Raw genomic sequence first — 21,741 nt, 5'->3', positions numbered from 1 at the left:
GTTCATCCATACTGAAGCATATCCCTGTACTTCATTCCTTTTTCTGGTTGAGTAACACTGCGTAGCGTGTGGGGAAGCTTGTGCAAAATGAATAATGGTGGCTGGGTAGTAAGTGGCTGCAAACGGCTAAACTGAAGGACCTATGTGACAGGTGGTATTTTTAATGGTCTTAGACATTTGAGTATCATAGACTATGAGGGCCAAATCTGAGTGTACACTATTCATACCATTCATAATCTATAAGCTTTCTATTCCTACTCACATTTGATCTTTCCAGACTGACAAGTCCTTTAAAGAAAAGTTTGAAAACTCAAAAAATCCTCATCCAAGACCTCAGGAAGCTCGAGGCCTAGTGAGAAGATAAACCTCCAAACCATTTCACCACAGTGCGATGACTTTCAGGGTAGAAATCCAAACAGTAATGACTCAGACCCACCAAGTACCTCAGCTGAGGGAGCATGTAAGCTCTGATGTGTGGAGGCAATGCTCTGGTTTTGCTTCTTGCCTTCTTGATGGCCAAGGTCTTCAGAGAAAAGCCTCTATTGAGATTGGTGTTGCTTTCCTGAGTAGCTGGACTCTTATGATTCTACCCATGCAGCACCTACTATGTTTACCCAATGCACCACCTTGCTCCCACCAAAAGCATTCATCTTTAAAGATCTCCCTATAGCATACTACTAGACTTTAATGTTCATTATTAGCACACCTAGAAGTTTCAAAAGGTGTCCATTCCCTCTTTAGAAACTATATTAAAATGTGAACTAAGAAACTAATCCATGGGAAAATTCACTGTTTATATTCCCTCAAAACATTTTATTTTGGAAGATTTAAAACCTTCAGAAAATTACAAAATAGTACAAAAAACACCTAAATACCCCTCATACTGAATCACCGAGCACACTGGGAATAATTAACATATTAAAGTACCTAATAATTAAATAATCATGAGTGTATCTGTCTTCTCTGTATTTGTATTATATGCGTGGGTTTGGCTGAGACTTTGGAAAGGAAGCAGCAAACACATGACATTTCATCCCCAAAAGCTTCAGCACGCACCTCTTAAGAACAGGGATATTCTCTAAATGGAAGTACAGTATCATTGCTAAACCCAAGCATTCTGAAACCAATACAGTAACTTTATCTAATCCACAGTCCATACTCAATGTCCCTTAAGATCCCAATAATGTCCTTTTAGCTTGTCCGTGGTTTTGATCCCGAATCCAATCAAGATCACAAACTGCATTTAGTTGTCATGTCTCTCGTGTCCTTTAATCTCCAACCAGTCCTTATATCTTTGTCTTCTTTCATGACAGTGTTCAAATCTGAACTACTCATACTGTTTTCCTGATTAAACCTGCGTTAACATTTTTGACATAAATACGACATACAGGGCTTCCGCTGTGTTACTTCCTGCTGCTTCCCGTTTGGCCCTGTATGGTGAGTGTTGGGTTGTTACTGATGCTGGTGCACAAAGTGGGATCACTGTGTTCAAGGATCTTACTTCCTTTGTAATTAATAATCTGTGGAGCAATAATTGGAAAGTGAATATCCTACTTCCCACAACCTTTCACCCAATAGTTCAGCCTCCATTAATGACTAAAATAATTATGCTGGTGGTTACAAAATGCCAATTTTGTAATTCTATCACTCTTCTTCATTTATTAGCTGGCAAGAAGAACCTTTCTCCAGCCTCACCTTCACCTTTTTAAACTATCCATGTGTACTCACTAATACTTTTTTAAATCCAATATTTATTACTATCACTATTATTTTTATTGCTTCAATTGCCCCAAATTTGACCCACGGGAGTTCCTGTGTTCTCTTATTTTTTTATTTTGGTATCATTAATATACACTTACAAGAGCAAATTGTGGTTACAAGATACCCCTATTATCAAGTCCCCACCACATACACCATTACAGTCGCTGTCCATCAGCGTACTAAGATGCTATAGAGTCACTACTTGTCTTCTCTGTGCTATACTGCCTTCCCCATGTCCCCCCCTATATTATGAATGCTAATGGTAATGCCCCTTATCCCTCCCTTCCCACCCCACCCCCCAGTCCCTTTCCCTTTGGTGACTGTTAGTCCATTCTTGGGTTCTGTGAGTCTGCTGCTGTTTTGTTCCTTCAGTTTTTGCTTTGTTCTTATGCTCTACAGATGACTGAAATCATTTGATACTTGTCTTTCTCCATCTGGCTTATTTCACTGAGCACAATACCCTCTAGCTCCATCCATGTTGTTGCAAATGGTAGGATGTGTTTTCTTCTTATAGCTGAATAATATTCCATTGTGTATATGTGCCACATCTTCTTTATATATTCATCTACTGATGGACACTTAGACTGCTTCCATTTCTTGGCTATTGTAAATAGTGCTGTGATAAACACAGAGGGGCAAATGTCTTTTTGAAACTGGGATCCTGATAGGGTAAATTCCTAGGAGTGGAATTCCTGGGTCAAATGGTATTTCTGTTTTTAGTTTTTTGAGGAACCTCCATACTGCTTTCCACAATGGTTGAACTAATTTACATTCCCACCAGCAGTGTAGGAGGGTTCCCCTTTCTCCACATCCTTGCCAACATTTGTTGTTGTTTGTCTTTTGGATGGTGGCGATCCTTACTGGTGTGAGGTGATACCTCATTGTGGTTTTAATTTGGATTTCTCTGATGACTAGTGATGTGGAGCATCTTTTCATGTGTCTGTTGGCCATCTGAATTTCTTCTTTGGAGAACTGTCTGTTCAGCTCCTCTGACCATTTTTTGATTGGGTTATTTGCTTTTTGTTTGTTGAGGTGCGTGAGCTCTTTATATCTTTTGGATATCAATCCTTTATCGTATCTATCATTTATGAATATATTCTCCCATAGTGTAGGATGCCTCTTTGTTCTATTGGTGGTGCCCTTTGCTGTACAGAAGCTTTTCAGTTTGATGTAGTCCTACTTGTTCATTGACAATCTATACATTTTTGTGTTTCTGAAATTTGTATTTGTCTGGGATGAATGGCTCTAACCAAACAGTCCTTTATAATACAGTAAACATTTTCTAGTTCAAGAGGTCTATGAGGAACCTAATAATTCTGAAAGAAACATCAAAGCCTGGGAAAATATCTCAGATGATTTTTCAGTAAGATATACACAGAACATGTCCATGGAAAGAGCCTGTGTGCCAGGTAGTACCTGTTGCCTCCCAGCTGTACACACCTGCCCTTCTCTACTCTGCTGTCAAGCTGGCATCTGGAGTCTGCAAACTACTTTCCCCAGGCTTCCTTGCCAACTAGATTCCTGTTATGTTCTGCCAATAGGACACCTTGGCAGGAGCTCAGAAAGCCAGGAGGAGGATGAAGCTGTTCTTTTTCCTCTCTCTTTCCCCAGACATCTGCTTCTAGCAGTGTCTCAGCAAGTTCTGCCTCTGCAAGTGTTTGCTCAATGATCCCAGCTACAGCCAGGCAGCCTCTCTTAAGGAGTCCCAGAACCAGCAAGGCCACGTTCCTCTGGTTCGTGGTCCTAGCACCTGCCCAAGAGAGCCCTCCTCAGCAGACCCAGCCCTGGCTGCCCAGCAACCCCAGGAGTGCAGCAGTGAGTACACTCCAGGACCCTGCAACACACCTGTATGCCTTTCTTCTCCCGGGCCTACAGCTGGGGCCTGCTCCATAGTCACAAGTTTCTGGATTACTTCACCCCTGCCTTTTCATTCTCTCAGTCCTTTCAACAGCATTGTAACAAGTTCCCAGTAGTTAATCTCCTCTGGGTGAAATACCCAGCACAGGCACTCCTTTTCCTGATTGGCCTCTGACTGATAGGACCTCCCTGAGGGATTAAAAAAAATGGTTTTAAGCCTCTAGAAGTCCTCATTACCAGAAAGAGCTAAGAACTAGGGGCTCATCTATGGTGATGACTGCAGAAGTACGCTCTGACTTTGCTTTATGGATGAAGTCATACATCTCTGGAAGATGGCAGTTACCTTAATGTGAAGTTCTAAATTAAAGATGATACCCACCCGTTTCCAACTAAGTAACTAAAGGCATGACAGACTCTTCTCCAGTAAGTTTGATGCAAAAATGGTCTTCACACTGCTAAGATGACCAAAAAACAAAAGAAAACCAGAGATGAAACTAAGTTGGGAGACAGCTGCTTCGGTATTTAATTTTGCTGAAGGCAGTACTGCTACAACATTTAGGTGTTAATTGACTATCAACACACTTTAAAACCAGTAATAGAAATGGCAAGAAAACATCTGCAAAAGATATTTTTAAAAAGCAAGTTGCAGAGTATATCATAAAGATATTACACAGTAACATCTTTAAAAATGCACTTCCTTGACTATTCCTATATTCTGTTATATTCTGTAACACTTCCAGATGGCGCCATGCTCTGTGACACATCAAGGAGAGAAAGTGGATGAATGGAGCGGATGAAACAGACCAGAGGAAGCAGGGTGTTCTGGCTGCTGGCTGCCAGGGTGGGCTGCAAAGCTGGGAAGTGCGGCCTTTAAAAGGTATGTTCTTGATTCAGATGATGAACTGAGAAGAGCAGTAGAGAGAGGAAAACTGAAAACTGGAACTGAGAAAAATAGGAAAAATACAGGAAAAAACCCAACAACACTAGAAAGAGAAGGAAGAGAAGAGGAGAGGGAGCGTATCGGAAGCCCCGAGGAGCCCAGCACCCCAGGGCTGGAGGGGTAACTTCAGGATGGGTGGTTAAAGCACCGGTGGCTGTCTGGGGTCAGAGTCTGCGGTCATCACCCTGAGCCCCTGGGGGGCTGCCAGCACCCAGAGTTGCTTTTAGAGAAACCCACCTAGGATTATTTACTGGAGCTAAGGAGCTTGAGCCAACTTTGAACATTTATATGAAGGAAAAGAGATATTACTGTCTTTGGGAGTTACTCACCTCAAAATGAACACATCAGCCCTGGGAGGAAAGGTTGAAGAGAGAGCCTCAGAGCCCTAAGAAGAAATTCTCCAAAAGGTTCCTGATGACCTTTCATGGCCTGCAAAGTGAACAGTTTTCCAGGTGTTCAGCAATGCCAGGGACCCCTGTTTGGGCTTATTTGGAATAAGCAGTGTAGAGAAACAAGTCGGTAAGCTACCCTGGCCAGTGAAACTTAGTAAAACTAGTGGGTTTATTTTGATGGTTACTATTGGTATAATCAGCAGTAATTTTATTACTTTTTCCAAAAAATTCATATATGCCTTTAAATAGCTACATCTTCTAATTGCCACAGACACATTGTTGTATTCAGCTTGGTAAGGGTTAGAAGATGCAGTCATAGGACAAAGAGAAGCTCTTTCCAGTGGATTCTCCATCTTCCCTCCCTCTACATATAAAATTATGTCAGAATCATAATCACCAGTTTCAAAGTGCTAGGCAATATGTTTAGTTAGTAATGATAGACTAAAAAGGGCTTTTGTTCTGAAAATTCTGGTAAGGTCTAGAATTTATGCCACTGGCAATAAAGGTACTTTTTGGGGGGAGGGAGGAATATCTAAACTTAAGCATATTCTGACTACTAAATTGATTGGAGTCAACAAATGCCACCAAAACTCTAAGACACAGCTTAAGAAACACTTATTTAATGAGAAAATCCACAAGAAGCAGTTCCAGATCACATAAGAAGAGAAAGAAAGAAAAAGAAAGAGAGGGAGGGGGGGAGGGAGGAATGGAAAAGAAAAAAAAAAAAGAAAAGAAAAGCAGAGTTGAAAAAAACAGGTAAAGAGATGTAAGTAAACCTGGATCACAAAGAGGATAGCCATTTTTTGGAAGGCCTGGGAGTTTAATCTTTCTAAGGAACAGAAAACACAAAACAAATTCAATGTCACAGTAAGAAGTGCCTATCACCCAACTGAAATGAAAAGCACATCCCCCACCTCTTAAGAGGCTCCGTTGTTGATCAACATAATGGAAGTCAGAGAAGCAGAATGGATTAAAAACACATCCCTCATTAATCAAGGTTATAAATATGATAAAAAGTATAATGTCAGGGGGCTGATAAAAGGAAAAGAGAAGTCTGCAAGTCTAACATACCAAGCATAAAACTTTCCTTCCAGGTTTCAAAAATAAATTGCTAATATTGTGGATGTAGGAACCTATCAGTGATCAGTTAACTATGTTTTACTAATATTAACAGTGTTTGAAAAAGCATAAAACCTAAATGTGGCTTATTCCCACCAGAAGGTTTAAACATTTTAACCGTAAGGTATTAACAAAGGGCCACGTGGTGAAAAATATGCCAGGAAGCTGCTCAGGCTGAGAGTGGAGGTGGCGGGGGGGGGGGGGGGGTGTTGATAAGGACCTGGTTATACCTGTTTGAGAAGAGAAAGAAGTTTTAAACCTACCAATGAAATTAAGACAAATGTAAGAGAAGGCCTAATATGGATATAATTGGCTTAGGTGAAGTCTGGGAAAGAATGTGAACCCTATAGTACTCAGCCAGTGAGGAACCAGGGGAGGGACTTGCGTGCTAGGGAATAAATTATTTGTGCCAGTGACCTCAGGTGTGCCTGCCCACCGGACTCCTGATCTTGCAAGACCGTCATTAAAGCCTCGCTCCGCTGTTCCCCTTGTCTCCATGTCCACTTACTGAGTTTGGACCAGTGAGTGTGTTTCTCACAACAGGAATGGCAAGAATAAGATATAGCAAGTATAATGCTTAATTCACTTGATTTATTTTTGAGATATCCTCTAGTTTTTGAAGCCACTTTGTTTCTATTTCTCTTTTGCTTAGGCAGATCTATATAGATACAATTAAGATTGCATTACCATATCACATAAAAAATGGTTGTATGGAACATTATTGCACATTACTTTATAAAAAAGACAAGGAGTTTTAGAAATTATATTATTCTAACTTTGCCATAATTTCATGGAATGGGGAGCATCATGTATTGATGCATTTTTTTAAACTCAAAAAATTTAATTGTGGTAAAATACACATAACATAAAATGGACCATTTTTAAGTGTACAGTTCAGTGGCATTAAGCACATTCATGCTGTGCTCCCATCGCTACCATATTTATTTGTTTCTAAAGTGACCATTTTCAGTTTTCTTTCCACTTTTCTGTGTGTTTATGAATAAGAAGTTTTGCCAGACAAATGCCAATACAATGATGAAAACCTTAGTCCTTCTCCAAAGAAATTCAGATGGCCAATAGGCACATGAAAAGATGCTCCACATTGCTAATCATCAGAGAAATGCAAATTAAAATCACAATGAGATATCACCTCACACCAGTTAGGATGGCTACCATCCAAAAGACAAACAACAACAAATGTTGGCAAGGATGTGGAAAAAAGGGAACCCTCCCTACACTGCTGGTGGGAATGTAAATTAGTTCAACCATTGTGGAAAGCAGTATGGAGGTTCCTCAAAAAACTAAAAACAGAAATACCATTTGACCCAGGAATTCCACTCCTAGGAATTTACCCTAAGAATGCAGCAGCCCAGTTTGAAAAAGACAGATGCACCTCTACGTTTGTCTCAGCACTGTTTACAATAGCCAAGAAATGGAAGCAACCTAAGTGTCCATCAGTAGATGAATGGATAAAGAAGATGTGGTACATATACACAATGGAATATTATTCAGCCATAAGAAGAAAACAAATCCTACCATTTGCAACAACATGGATGGAGCCGGAGGGTATTATGCTCAGTGAAATAAGGCAGGCAGAGAAAGACAAGTAGCAAATGATTTCAGTCATCTGTGTAGTATAAGAACAAAGCAAAAACTGAAGGAACAAAACAGCAGCAGACTCACAGAACCCAAGAATGGACTAACAGTTACCAAAGGGAAAGGGACTGGGGAGGATGGGTGGGAAGGGAGGGAAGGGAAAAAAGGGGCATTACGATTAGCACACATAATGTAGGGGGGTGGGCATGGGGAAAGCAGTATAGCACAGAGAAGACAAATAGTGATTCTATAGCATCTTTCTATGCTGACGGACAGTGACTGTAATGGGGTATGTGGTGGGGACTTGATAATGGGGGGAATCCAGTAACCACAATGTTGCTCATATAATTGCATATTAATGATACCAAAATAAAAATAAAAAAAATAAAAAAGAAAGAAAACCTTAGTCCTTATCTACAAGAAATTTTTTAAAAGTAAGACTTTTCAGAAGACCAAAAGTCATTTTGAAGGGAATTACCACTTCAAGAGCCAATAGAGAGAGAAGAGGGAGAAGGGCTCTTAGAAGCACAAGTCAACATGGGAAAGAGCCTGTGGAGCCCGTTCAGGAGACCCATGCTCCCCAGGGCTGACTGAGGTAGGTGCGTGCCTGTGCCGTGCAGTCAGCTCTGAGCTGTAGGATGTGAGACATGAGGACAGACCCGAGGTGCCTGCCAAGAAGGCGGCCTGCATGTCAGAACACTGATGATACCACGTCCAATACACGGATCACTTTGCTGCTAATCCGGAAAAATTGATCGCAGTGTTCACGCTCATGGACAGAGAAAACCCATCAGTGATTTAAAATCAGCCCCAAATCAATTTTTCTAAGGTTTAGTGCTGGCTCGGTGACTGAAAATTGCCATTATTGCCTGGATCTGAGATAAAAAGAAAAGGTGAGCCAAGAAATAAATACGGAGTCACTGGGGAGGTTCTGTTAGAGCCGATTAATGGATGTCTAGAACTGATAAAAACTTTCATTAATGCAATAATGTCTAGAGTCAAGTTCTTTAAAAATTAATATTGGTGCTTATCACAGGGCATTTCCAAGGGGTTTGGTAAGGGAGAGTTATCTGTTTATTTTATGAATACCACAAATTCCCTTAAACCACCTAATCCTTCTTACTTCATTCAAACATGTGCTGCTCCAAGTGGGCACCTGTTTCATTATGGTCAGCAAGAAGTCACAAGGGCAGAGTTTCTGGACTATAATCATGGTTTTGCACTTGAGTTAGGCACCCATGGAGCATGATGCATGGTGACCAGCAAGTGGGAGCAGGAATTTACTCACAGATAGAACAATAAATGTAGCTGACAGAGATGTTCCATATGTAGAGTTAGAAATTACTATGGCCATTTATAATAAAATATGACACCCTCTGTTTAATTTTGATTGTTTCTGTTCAGCTTTATTTATCAATGGTTGCTGTTTCTCTGAAGTGATGGTGGGTATCCCAGCTAATGTTAAAGTAAAGCCATCTCATTCTCTGAGCACATACCAATAACTGGCTGGGGCTGGCAGACCTCTTAAACAGAGTGGCAAGCACCAGAAAATCAGGAAGACAATCTGATACTTGAATTTCCATTTTGATAAAACATAAACAAGATAATCTACTCACAAACAATTGTGATTTTAGTAACCCTAAAACCAGCTACATGTCCATTTAATTCATTTTATAGATACAATTTTTAAGAGGAAACAGGCATGGAAACTTGTACTAAAAACTTAAATTTTAGAGACTTTTTCTCAAAAAGTAAAAATGTCTACCAGCTCACTTTAAAAACTGTAACTAGAAATAGCCCTAGAGCTATAATGCAGACTTCAGAGAAAAGTGTAAGGAATCTCTATCTACCAACTGCTTTTGAACACAGAACCCAGGATTTACTCTCATTAACTCTGTACCTTTATTTTCCTACCCAAATACATACTTAAACCCACCAAACTTTCTCTATATCTTCTATTAAAATTTTTCCCTATCTTTCTTGTTTGGTTCCAATGAGAAAAGGTCTAGTTAAAAAAACTTTCAACCAACACAGCAATACATAATACTGAAGGTAAAAGTTGCTGGGCAGGAATGATTTAACTCTGCAAGCATCTATAGGTGTTGGCCACCTGAACTGTGATGAAATCGACAAGGTTCTGGCCTAGATCCCTGGTTCCTATCTGATTTACTACTGCATGTGCATGCCCGTGCACATGTGTGGTATGGGTATGGGAGGGCCTACTTCTCTTCAATGGGATATGGAAAGAGGATGACAAAGTCGGATGGAACCTCAAAGACCATCAGTCTAAGCCACTGATTTTACACGTGAAAAGACATCAAGTTACTTCCCTCCCAAGCCTACCAAACTTGGGTAATTTCAGTCAAGACTAGAATCCACATCTTCATTTCATTTCAATTCACAAATATAAAATAAGAAGAATATATGATTGAGAAGCACTTTAGTGTAAGGGTTAGGATGGATTAGCAAAATATGTTGAGCAGGTGTGGGGGTGCTCTCCCCCAGAAGTAGTAGAGAGATAATTGAAGTGAAGTATACTTTGAATATGTAAAACATAGTCTGTCCTTCCCAGGCCTACTGATGGTCCTTCTAAACACAGCTGGTACTTGCTGGTCCCATAGGGCCGGCTGAAAGCAGATGAATATACTTGTGAACAAACATTATCTAAAAACACTCAGAAACACACACATTGGGAATAGCAGTCACCAGCGCCCTCACAGGGTAATTATTACTCCATAATGACAGAAGCTCCTCTTGGAAGTCACACCTTATCTTTCCAAACCACACCAAGCAAAAACAATAATAAAAAAATGATGCTACTTTGTGATCATTTCTGACCCCTTGATGATAGATAGCCTTGTAACAGATTACAGAAGCGTGGATGCCTCTGAGGCAGTCGTGGTGATAGCTCTGAGGCTGTCAGCCCTTATCAATCACCTTCTATTAAACAAAGGTTTTCCAATTTTGCGCTTCTCTCAAAGGCTTCATTTTGCCTGGATTCGGCTAAAGCATCAACATTTGAACTTACTCCTCCTATTCCTGCTTTCCAAATAAATGCTGTTAGTAGAAAAACAATCTTATCCACAGTGGGGACTCAAAAATCAAAGCAAACAACAGTAATGTGGGCACATGTAAAAGATATCTGACCACAAAGACTTCACACGTGCATGATACAAACTTCATCAACTACAGGGCCCAGGAGAGAGGGAGTATTTAAGGGTGCCAGGAGAAGCACAGGTCTGTGAGTTGTATAGTTTAGCTCCTGAATGAACACTGAGCAATTCCAATATGCTCATCAAAGTGCCACAGTATTCTCTAGGATTTCAGAAGCAGGTCTCATAAGAGTTTTATACTCTTCAGTTTCACTACATGGTATCTATTATCGCCATGATGAAAAGTTGTTTTTCTAAAATACAGCAGATATGTCTAGGGAGGGAAACAGTCTTCAATCAATTGAAAAAGAGATGTATAAAAAGAAAGAGCACCTTAAGCAGAGCAACTCATCCTACTTATCTTTGTAATACTGACAGCTCAATGTCTGCAGCACTCACACACCAACACTAGAGATGCGGGCCAAGGTTTGTACGAATATGATCAAGATTACAATCACACACATTTTTGTATACCAATAAACAGACTTCCTCCTTGTTATTTTTAATGGCTACATAAATGGGACAAGGGCCAGAAGAAGAGTGGTGAGAACACAAAGTGCTGCAGAGAAAAGGGACAGATTTCAGAGTTATTCTCAAACAGGCCTAGGGGCTCACGAGGGGTATGTGAAAGGTGTGTACATTCTATTTGTTAGCAGAAAAATGTGCTTTTCCATAGTAGGGGCTCAAAATCAAAGCAGACAGCAGTGATGTGAGTGCATATAAAAGACATGGAAGTTTTAGAATATATTATTTTATTGTCAACACTAAAATATTTGGGGATTTCACTTAAAGACCCAGATTTCAGGCTTCTCTTATAAAAATAAACAGATGATCTGGCATTGCATTCCCACTTGGCTAAAATCTGCTGTTTACCCTCCAGTTTGCCACTGGAGATAATCACAGTGGCCCACCTCATTCATGGGGTTTCCTGTCTGGTCTCTGCAAGCATTTGCAGGGATGAAGGAAGTTTTGAGCCTGAACAAATAGGAAGAGGACACTTATTTGGGGAGAAAGATAACAGGTCTACAAAGAATGTGCACAGTTTGAGAGAGTGTTGGGCACAGTCAAGTGAAGCTGACTGGCAGCAGATGAAGACACAGCCCTTGAGAGTCAGGTGGAGTCCAGGTCGGAGATGCCGAATTGTTAGCTGTCCATGAAGCCATTGCCATCCAAGAGCAGATGAAGTAGCTTAAAGAAAAAGTGCCAAAAATGAAGGAGCACAAGACTGAGCCCTAAGTACTGTCTTCAGTAGAAGAGGGAAGAGGGGAAAAAGGCAAGACAAAGTGAAGCTGAATTAGCCCCTTACGCTCTCCATGCTCTGTTCCTGGGCTACCTGTCCAGCTTCCTCTTCTACGCCTCCCAGGCAGGCACCTTGCCCTTCGCAGTCAGTCTTACTTCTTGTTTGAGACACCAAGTGTTTCCAGGCCCCAGACCTTCGAGGGCTTTTCCCCTCAGGGCCCAACACACAGTGGCATGCAGGTGTATGGGCAAAGAAGGTGAGGAGTACCCCCTGGAGCAGTGGGCTCAGTCCTGGGAAAATGCCGTGTCACAGAAATCGAAGGAGAAGAGCTATTCTGGTGGGCAGGACCTTCTCAAATACCACAAGTTATTCAAGGAGAGTGAGGGTGAAGAGAGGCACTGGATTTTAGCAACAATCTGTCACTAAGCAGTTTGGGTTGGGGACAGTTTCTGATACATCACTGGAAAATAATTTGGCAATACATATCAAAAGACTTAACACCACTCCCACCCTGAGTCTAAATAAATCTACTTGGGAAATATATCGGTAATGGACAACATGTTTTGTTTTGTTTCCTGGCTGTTTTCCTGTCTTTTTCCAGATCCAACCCCCATGTCCATTCTGAGGGAGTTCCCATTATTTCAAGTCCAACATGGCCAGGTTCCTCCACCCACCCTTGGCTGCCAGGCCCGGCCAGTCAGGCACCCCTCCTTTGACCACAAGAGGCACAGATGGGTCTGAGGCGGTGGCCTCACTTAACAGCTCTGGCTGCAGCATCCCACCCTTATTCTCCTCGCTCAGTGATGGCTGCTCTGCGCCCCCATTCCTCCGGCTTCTGTCACTTCCAATGAGGGCCTCATCAATATTAGGCAGCCATAGCCAGTCTTGATTCTGGCCCTGGAAGCATCCTGATACCCCATCTGACAGAAAAAATCCTAAGTACGGAAAAAAGACTTTATGCATGTAGTACAGCAATACTTGCACAGCAAAATGTGGCAATAATCTAAAAGCCCCCAAACAAGAGACCTTAAGGAAATGACGGTAATCTGTTCGATGTACTGGTATTAATGGTAACAAAAGAAAAATAAGCTTATAATAAAAATTTAAAAAGACAGAAAGGTTAAAAATACAGTATTATAATCTTGTAAAAATACTATTTGAGTAAAAATTGACTAGAAGTATCAAATATAACAGTAGAAGTATATTTCCCTTAAAGTTATAATTAGTGTTTAAAATCACAGAAGTAATGCGGGCTTATTATAAAAAATTCTGAAGATACATAAAGGAAGCAGTGATAATCTGTCACCAGCTCCAAGCCTGGGCCACTTGCACACACGGAAGTGACCATTGTTAACTGCACACGAGTCTGCATCCGTCCACGTCTTTCTAATAAACACCTCCATGCAGTACTTAAACGGATCCTTCTATCGTTCCTCCCTCCTCTCATCCTGCCTTCTCTCCCTCCCTCCACTCGGAAATGCGGTCATAGTATTAATACACATCCTGCTTATTTCGGTTTTTCACTTTCCTAGACCCAGAAGCAGCTTCTTCTCCTCATTCTTCAGACCTCTGCCCCTCTGTTGTGTCTGCATGGAAACCTCTGAGTCCCTAGACTGACTCAGCTCCTTCTCTGCCTTTGCTACCTGCAGTCATCAGTGATTTATACTCTGTGTCCCGGTCTTGCACTCTAAGTCCCCCTAGGGCAGGACTGTGCCCTATCTACCTTTTAGCTCCAGCACCTGGCACAGTGCCTGGCACACAGCTGATCCCCAGTAACTGCGTTGGCATGGAAGACTAAAAGAATGAATGAATAGAAAGGTAGCAGTAAGCTTGAGGATACAAAGGCTTTGACGACAGACATGCCTTAGTGGAGGACTGGGCATTTCTCCATAGAAATGGTATAATGAAAGATGCCACATGGTACAGAGACAGACATATGTGTATGCAAAAAGTAATGGAGCTCAGGAATTTAACGGATAAGCTCAATGACGGAGGATAAGAGAAAGAAGCAAAGAAACTGCAGCTAAGAAGAATATTCTTGATAAGACAGTAAGATAAATAAAAGAACCTACATACTTTTTCTTTTGCTCCAAATTGTGTTCATGGTAGGTCTTAAAAACAATTCCTTGAGAGAGTAAATGGCTTCTAAGGTCAGTTAAATAAACTAGACAACTTAGAACTCAGTCCATTACCTATCTTGTGCTAGGTTTGAAGGAGCTATAATGTAAAAGAAAGTATGTTTGTGCTATACAGAGGTCAGGCAGCACCCTGCACATGTGCCCTACAGGTGGCATTTACTAATTTCATGACTGGTAATGGCTGCAACTTACACATGTAATGGCTTCAACTTATACAATGAAACTTATGCATTGCAGTTTATTTTAAAAAATCAACTCCATTTCTAATTAAATGAGGATGTGAACTTCCTAGCTCTACAGTATCCTCCATAACTAGCTCAAGTCACCACTATCCTCCTTAAAGACCCTTCTATGCTGGCTTCAAAAGTCTTACTTATTAAGGCAGTTCTCAGCAACCAATTCAAACCCATTTTACTACAGCTGGTATTAACTGAGGACTCACTATAACCAGTCCCTATGTCACCCAATTTGTTCTCACCTAATCTGCAGAATACCCACGTGCACTCGTCATTGTAATAAAGAAGAAAGCTGAGGCTTAAAGAGGGCAATCGGCTCTCCCAGTCACCTGGGTTGTAAGTGGCAGGGCCCAGGCTGTGACCCAGGTCTGCCTGGCTCCATACGCACACTGTGCGTCACTACCTTTAATTACCACCGAACTGCTCCCGTCTCTGAGACAACCATGTTCCACAAAGCTGAACGCAAACCAATGGTTCCAAGGTAGAGACAGTGTTACTGCATCAGTTGGGCTGATTTCTAACCGCATCTCTAAAACGTTGCTAAAATCATAATAAATGTGCTTAGACAACATTATGTAATAGTCAATATGCTGAGAGGCAACACTGTCCCTCAGCCCGAGTCATTCAGGATTCTTAGTCTGGCCTTTCACAATTGGCTCTGCCCGTCAGACTCAGACGAGGCTCTATTTTGAATTCTAATGAGGATGAGGCACATTGAATATTTAAACTGCAATCACAAAGATGCTGCTTTTATGGAGATGTCCTCAATACAAGTAACAGATCTGAAAATACATACAGGTACCAATGGAAAAGATCAGTCTAATTTGCATTTAGAAGCTGGAAAAAAACAACATTGTTTTCTACTCAATGTCACTATTGGGGTAGGAATGGGTGACGATGAAAAGAGGAAAAACCATGCAAAGATCTCGGTAAAAATTTTAAAGCCTGGGCTCCTGAGTGAAAGGTTCACAAAGGGGTGCTTGAATCCTTTGTTAACAACTGAACAAACAAATTCATCACCAGGCCCTTCTGTGTGGCCTCCTTGCAATCTGGTCTGTACTTATAACTAGAAATTTCCTCACTGCAAAAGCATCTATGACTGATGTAGCAGGTCAGCAAGGAAGATAATGCTGAGGGTAGGGAAACAAAAGACCATTTCACGGTTCGCAACCTATTTTTGCACTGCCTTAAGTAAAATGATGATACGCCTGCTGCTATCCTCAGCTCACTAAAATCCTCCTGGTTAAACAAGGCTATTGAACAGTAACCCTTGAGTGACTTCTCACCCCCCAAAGTATGTCAAAACATACTTTCCTGGCAGTTTCATGTATGTATATGTTTACATATAAGTGATCAATCTGGTCTTGCATTTGGGAAAAGCAGGTGATTCACTCCTTGCTAGGTCTTGAGGCTGTTGGACAAAGCCCTTGCCCTACATATGCCTTTCTTATAAAGATTGTAATGTAACTTTCATGCACTTGGATAACCTTGTAAATGTAAGCATTTATGAAAAGGGAATATGGTTTATTTTTTTCTTATCTATCTTCTGGTTGATCTTCTTTTCTGCTGGTACCAGCTATGTTCATTGAGCTTTAAATTTCAGTTATTTCTAGCAGTTCTATTTGGTCACTTTTCAAATTTTCTGTTAGTTGTTACAGTTTCCTATTCTCTGAGGAATAGCTTGTCATTTCTTTCATTAAATATAATAAGCATAGTTGATCCTATAATCTACATTTGATAATTCCAACACTGCAAGTCTGTGCAGACTGGTCTCCGTGGTCTGTTGCTGGCTCTTGCTCATGTTGTGCTGTTTCCACATATGTTATGTTATCTCTGTCTGTTGGTCATTGACCTGGAAATTTTATTTTTGGTTGGTTCCTAGAGACCTGAGATAAATATGTCCTCCTCCAGATACGTATTTCACTGCTTTTGCCAGGATCTCTGGAGCTCCAACAGGTGTCTGCCTCAAACCAAATTTAGGGAATAAGGTTTCCTGGCCCATCCTGAGTATGGATACCCAGGATGCAAACCCATATGAAGGCCTTTTAGTGAACAAACCTTGTCAAGAACCATGGTCTGTCCCTTTCTTTGTCTCCTATTCTTTTCAATGCCAAGACTGCCTTCTTCACAACCCCCAAGGGCAGGTTTAGTTCTGGTTCACTTTTACCCTATGGGGACCCACTTTAATGGTGGAAGCGTCTCTTATTACACTTCCTAACCGGGGAAGGCTTAGGGCCTTAACTCCCACTCCACTTGCCTGCCCCTGTCAGGAGTCCCTGATTCCTGCCTGCAAATGGACTTTATCAGATAAAAAGAGAAACTATTAGAACTAGTACCTTAAAGTTTAAAAACTGGAAGCATAACAGAAGAACAGGTTAATAAGGTGGTTCCTCAAAAAAAGTAAACACCGAATTCTATTTGATTCAGCAACTCCACTTCTGGGTATATATGCAAAAAAGCAGGGACTTGAATCGACACTTGAACAAACCCATGTTCACAATAGCATTATTCACGATAGCCAAATGATGGAAACAACCCAAGCCTCCATCATCAGAAAAATGGATATATAAATGTGGTATACACATATAATGGACTATTAATTCAGCCTAAAAATGGAAGGAATTCCTGACACATGCTGCAACATAGAGGAATATTGAAGACATTATGCTAAGTGAAATAAGCTAGATGCAAAAGGACAAATACTGTATGAGTCTACTTACATGAGGTACCTGGAGTAGTCAAATAGAAAGAGAATGGTGGCTGGCGGGAGAGGAACGGGGGGGTTAGTGTTTAATGGGTAGAGTTACAGTTTGGGATGATGGAAAAGTTCTGGAGATAGATGGTGGTGATGGTTGTATGACAATGTAAATATGCTTAATGCCACTGAACTTAAAAATAGTAACAATGTATTTTTACCACTATTGAAATTAAAAAAAAGGTCAGGCTAATTTTGCCAAGGGCTGGTAGACCTACTAATAAGTAAATTTCATAATATATCTTGTGTTCACAGGCTTAATACTGATCAGTGAAAGACTTAGAAGTTAATTGCTGGGTGTCGTAATAGCAGCCTGACCTCTCTATAGCTTTAGAGGCCATATGCCAAACTTTATCAATATGCAAAAAACATATATATAATTACAAATTTCCCTTAAAAAATATAAGAGCAATACATTTCCTTTAAGGGTATCAGGCACCAGAAATGGTACAATGATAGTTATTTTGGGTGTTGATCAATAATACTGATGGAACTGCTAGGTAAATATGAAAAAATAGAAGGGATAAGAAAAATAATTCTCTATAAAGTATTTCCATTGGAAAAGTAAAGAAATTTCTTCTTTTAGTATCTGTATAACACTGCCATGTTGCTGTACTTCTCCTTTCTGAGTTACTACCCATAAGTGTGACAGATTATCTATATGTAACTAAACATAGTGAAGCATGAGATAAACTTATGGTTAACATATTTTAAAACACTAAATTTTAAAAACATGCATTTTAGTAATTCTGGGAGTCTCTAAATTTATTCTATTTAAAAATAAATGAAATTGAGTTCAGTTCAGAAGACTTCATGGACATTTCTGGGTATAAATACCACAAAATAAAAAATTGTCAACAGAAGAAGTAACATTCTTCATTATGACATAATGAATGATGTGTGTTGAGGGTCACTACATTGCAAATACAGAAACTTACCAACATATCTATGAATATGTTCATTCCAAATGAATAGCAACACGATAGCTTAAGTACATAAAAAAGACCTCAGGAAAGTCAATTGGGAAGACTTCTCCTACTTTACACATACAAAGATAATGGCTAATACTTGCTCACTGCTTACAATGTGCCAAGCAGTGTTCTAAGTGCTATATACCTATATCTATATCTATCTAAAGACCTGTATCAGTATCATCTATATCTATACCTATATTTTTATTTACATTAATCCATTTACTCCTTGCAAAAACCCTCTTAGGTACATACCATTATTCCCACCTCAAAGATAGGAAAACTGAGGCAAAGGGGAATGTGGGCTTCCCTGTGGTCCCACAGCTGGTGAGTGGTGGAGCTGCGATGTGAGTCCAGGCTCTAGGGCCCACACTCTTAACTACTGTGCTCTGGGCCTCTCCACATCAATATGGAATTTCAGGGAAAATGGCCAGTGTTAGACACTTCACATATTCTACACAATTAAAATTTTGATAGCCAGATTATCTGCTTTTTTACAGCTCAGGAAACTAAGGCTCAGCAAGATTAAGTTTATACAGAAATCAAAGATAATAAGAGATAAGAGATGGAGGTGGGAGTGGGCCCGCTTTGTTCTGTCTCCAAAGTTTCAGGATCTAGTGCAAAGAATGATGTTCCTGTGGGCAGAAGTTATGCAAGGAGGTTGGTAAAGCAAAATGAAGGAGGCTTTGCTTGGGCAGGAAGCAGAAAGAAGCACACGCCTATAGAACAGAATCACAGAGTGAGCTGGCACCTGGGGGCTGAGGGCTGCTGGGTTGTGGGGGCAGAAGAGGCGATAAGAGGTTAGCAGGTAGCCCCTGGTGTTCCACTCCCCCCAAGGTTCCAGAGTCCCTAATCTGCCTGGTCCTCATCGCCCTGTATTTCTAGACTTCTGTTTAACCAGCAGACACACGTAGTGCCTCTCAAGCTATCCATCTCAGGTGACCCTTGCACACTCTCAGGTGACCCTTGCACACAGGTTCCTGTTCTAATACTGGATGGATCAGAAGGACCCATTATATTCTTCACACTGAAAGGGCAAAGAGGCAAAGTTTGCACTCAGACCACTAGTTTTTTTTAGTGCTAATGTTCTTCTATTTATAGTAAAGGTATTTGCTTTTTTAATTTGCTGTACCTTTGTGACATGAAGCACCAAATACCAATTACTGTGGTTACTACTTCTGACACCACCGTTAATCACCACTTACCTTTGGCAGGGCACTGTGCACAGGCCATATATAATTTAAACCCCACAAAAATCTGTATCACAACTTCTGCAGAATAGCAAGGACCTGCATCAGAATTGCTTTATGTACTAGCTAAAGAATGGACGCTCCTGAACTTCAACTTAGCCCTATTCAACCAGAATCTTTAGGGGAGGGCCAGAAAACCAGTATTTTAAGAATCGTTCCAAGTAATTCTTGTCTTGGTATGTATAGCCCTGTTTTATGTACAAGGTATTAAGAAGTCAAGTGACTGCCAAAGATAACATCACTACATAGATGGTTCTGACTCCATTGAACCTGAGCTCATAACTGCTCAGTAATTCCAGCTTCAACAGTTTAGCTTGCGACTAAAAAATGGCACAGTGTAAGCAAGGTTGCCTTTAGAACCTGTGAGATCTACAGCACCAATCTGCACAATGTCATACGATTTCCCAAACTATTATTCTCTGTAAGCACAAAGAAAGGTTTCTTATTTTAAGTTTTTAAACATTAACAATGCATTCTACTTCCCCTGCACTCATAACAGTTCATTTCATTTCAACACGATGTAGGCCTCTTTTTGGCAATTTCAACGCTTCATCAAATGTGACTGCCCGCATTAGGAGAGCAGCCCATCCTCGCGGTAATTAGACAGACATGGGGAACCTAAAGTAGAATAAATCTGCAAGGGATTTGCACATGACCAGAGTGGCAGAACTGTAACAGTAGCTATTCTTTACCACAAGATGTTGACTTTCTGTCCACCACATTCACACGTCGGGTTTCAGTCCGGAGTTTCTCGTCTGTATTCTCCACCAGGTTGGTGAGGTCATCAATTATCTCTAGAAAGGAAAAGAATGAGGCGTGGTTAATATTCTACCAACACCCTGGCTCACATCAGAGTATCACAGCTGTGGCTGTCCTTCGTAGTAATAATTCTCTAAGTGTAGTGCGTGCAAAGGTAAAGAACCCATGTTTATTCCTTGAAAACTGCAGCTCTGATCCATAAAGATGGGTGTGCGTATGTAGTAGTAAAGAAACAAATTGGTTTAACACAATTCCAGGAGATAGAGAAATGTCAAAGGTTCAGGAAAAGAAAGCATGACTCAATAAATTTATGCCTGGCACAGTTGTCATCCTAGTATAAAAGTGACCAAAAGACAGTATAGAAGATGTCAGGGGCTACTGAGGTCCTTCTTGAGAAAACTACTTGATGAAATCTAGCCAACCAAGAGGTGAATATGAATAAGGAACTCTAAAATGTGAAGCCAGACACCATGACATAAGAAATGATGTGAGAACAGAACACATCTAAATAGTGAGCTGAGAATAAACAAATATATGGGTTAGGTTCCAGAAAGGTAGATAAATGTTATAAACAGTGATGATGTAATTGTAACTGAAAATCAGGAAACAGTTGTGGGGGTGCAGGGAGGAGGGGAAAAAGAAGGTGAAGGTGTTAATTTCTTCTTCATTCACAGCAGAGTCATATCGAGCTATTGAAAAGTAAAACTTATACAGAGAGACTTACAGCTTTATAAAATCACCAAAGCTGCAATGTTTTATGTAATTTGTTTTGTTAGCCTTAGATGGATCCTTTACTAATTACTATCTCTTATAAAGACTCCTTTATGTGAAGTTTATCTTTTTTTTTACACTAATCTTCTTAAAGTGAAACTGAGTGCTTAAAATAGCCTATATATTCTGACCCTAATAATGTAAAGTTATTTCTATCTATCTTTTTATATGTACAAACCTATAAGGATATATCTGGATGATGTCAACCTAAGGTGAATAATGATTTTTTCTATGTAGTGGGATCCTGGGTGATCTTCCTCGCATTTCCTGTATTGTTTGAGTTTCTTATGACAAGTATATATTATTTCTTCAGTTTTGGTTTTCTTTCCATCCCCTTTCCCTCCCTTCCTCTTTTTATTAGTGATTGCTTTAGAGATAATGTTGTCTAATACACGCCATCATTTTTCTTAAAGGATTATATAAAACAAACAGGGAAGTCAAAGAAAGTTTCCAGAATGACATGAATGACATGATAGCTGAGTTTTGGTGCGTAAAGCAGAAGGGCAATCCAGCTAAAGGAACAGCATGTGAGACACACAGAGGAGCTCAGTGCTCTTCGGACCTCCTGCAGCACTTCCTACAGTCTTTTTCCTTATAGACCCTTCTATTTTGTATTACAAGTATTTGTTTGCTTGTGTTTCTTTTGCAGAAAGAGTATGATGGAAACTTCTATTCATCATATATCTCCCACTTCTAAGAGAGTGCCTTGTATACAGCAAAATAAATACTAAATATATTTTCTAAATACTAAAAGACAAAGTCAGTGAATAAATGGAGTCTAAAAGACAGACACACTGAATAATT

General features: G+C 40.3%; 1 protein-coding gene across 1 annotated transcript in view; it reads right to left on the bottom strand.

The window, feature by feature from the left end:
* The window catches only part of STX8 (syntaxin 8), a 276,337-nt gene that overhangs the window by 83,518 nt on the left and 171,078 nt on the right, over nucleotides 1-21,741 (bottom strand). The window contains exon 7 of the mRNA XM_073234834.1: nucleotides 20,100-20,201. Within this exon, the coding sequence (XP_073090935.1) occupies nucleotides 20,100-20,201 (102 nt within the window). The remainder of the gene's footprint in view (nucleotides 1-20,099; nucleotides 20,202-21,741) is intronic.

The sequence above is a fragment of the Manis javanica genome, chromosome 4 (genome assembly GCF_040802235.1).
Source record: "Manis javanica isolate MJ-LG chromosome 4, MJ_LKY, whole genome shotgun sequence".
Lineage (NCBI taxonomy): Eukaryota > Metazoa > Chordata > Mammalia > Pholidota > Manidae > Manis > Manis javanica.
Note: the sequence above shows the minus strand (reverse complement) of the source record. Positions and strands in the feature narration are given on the sequence as shown.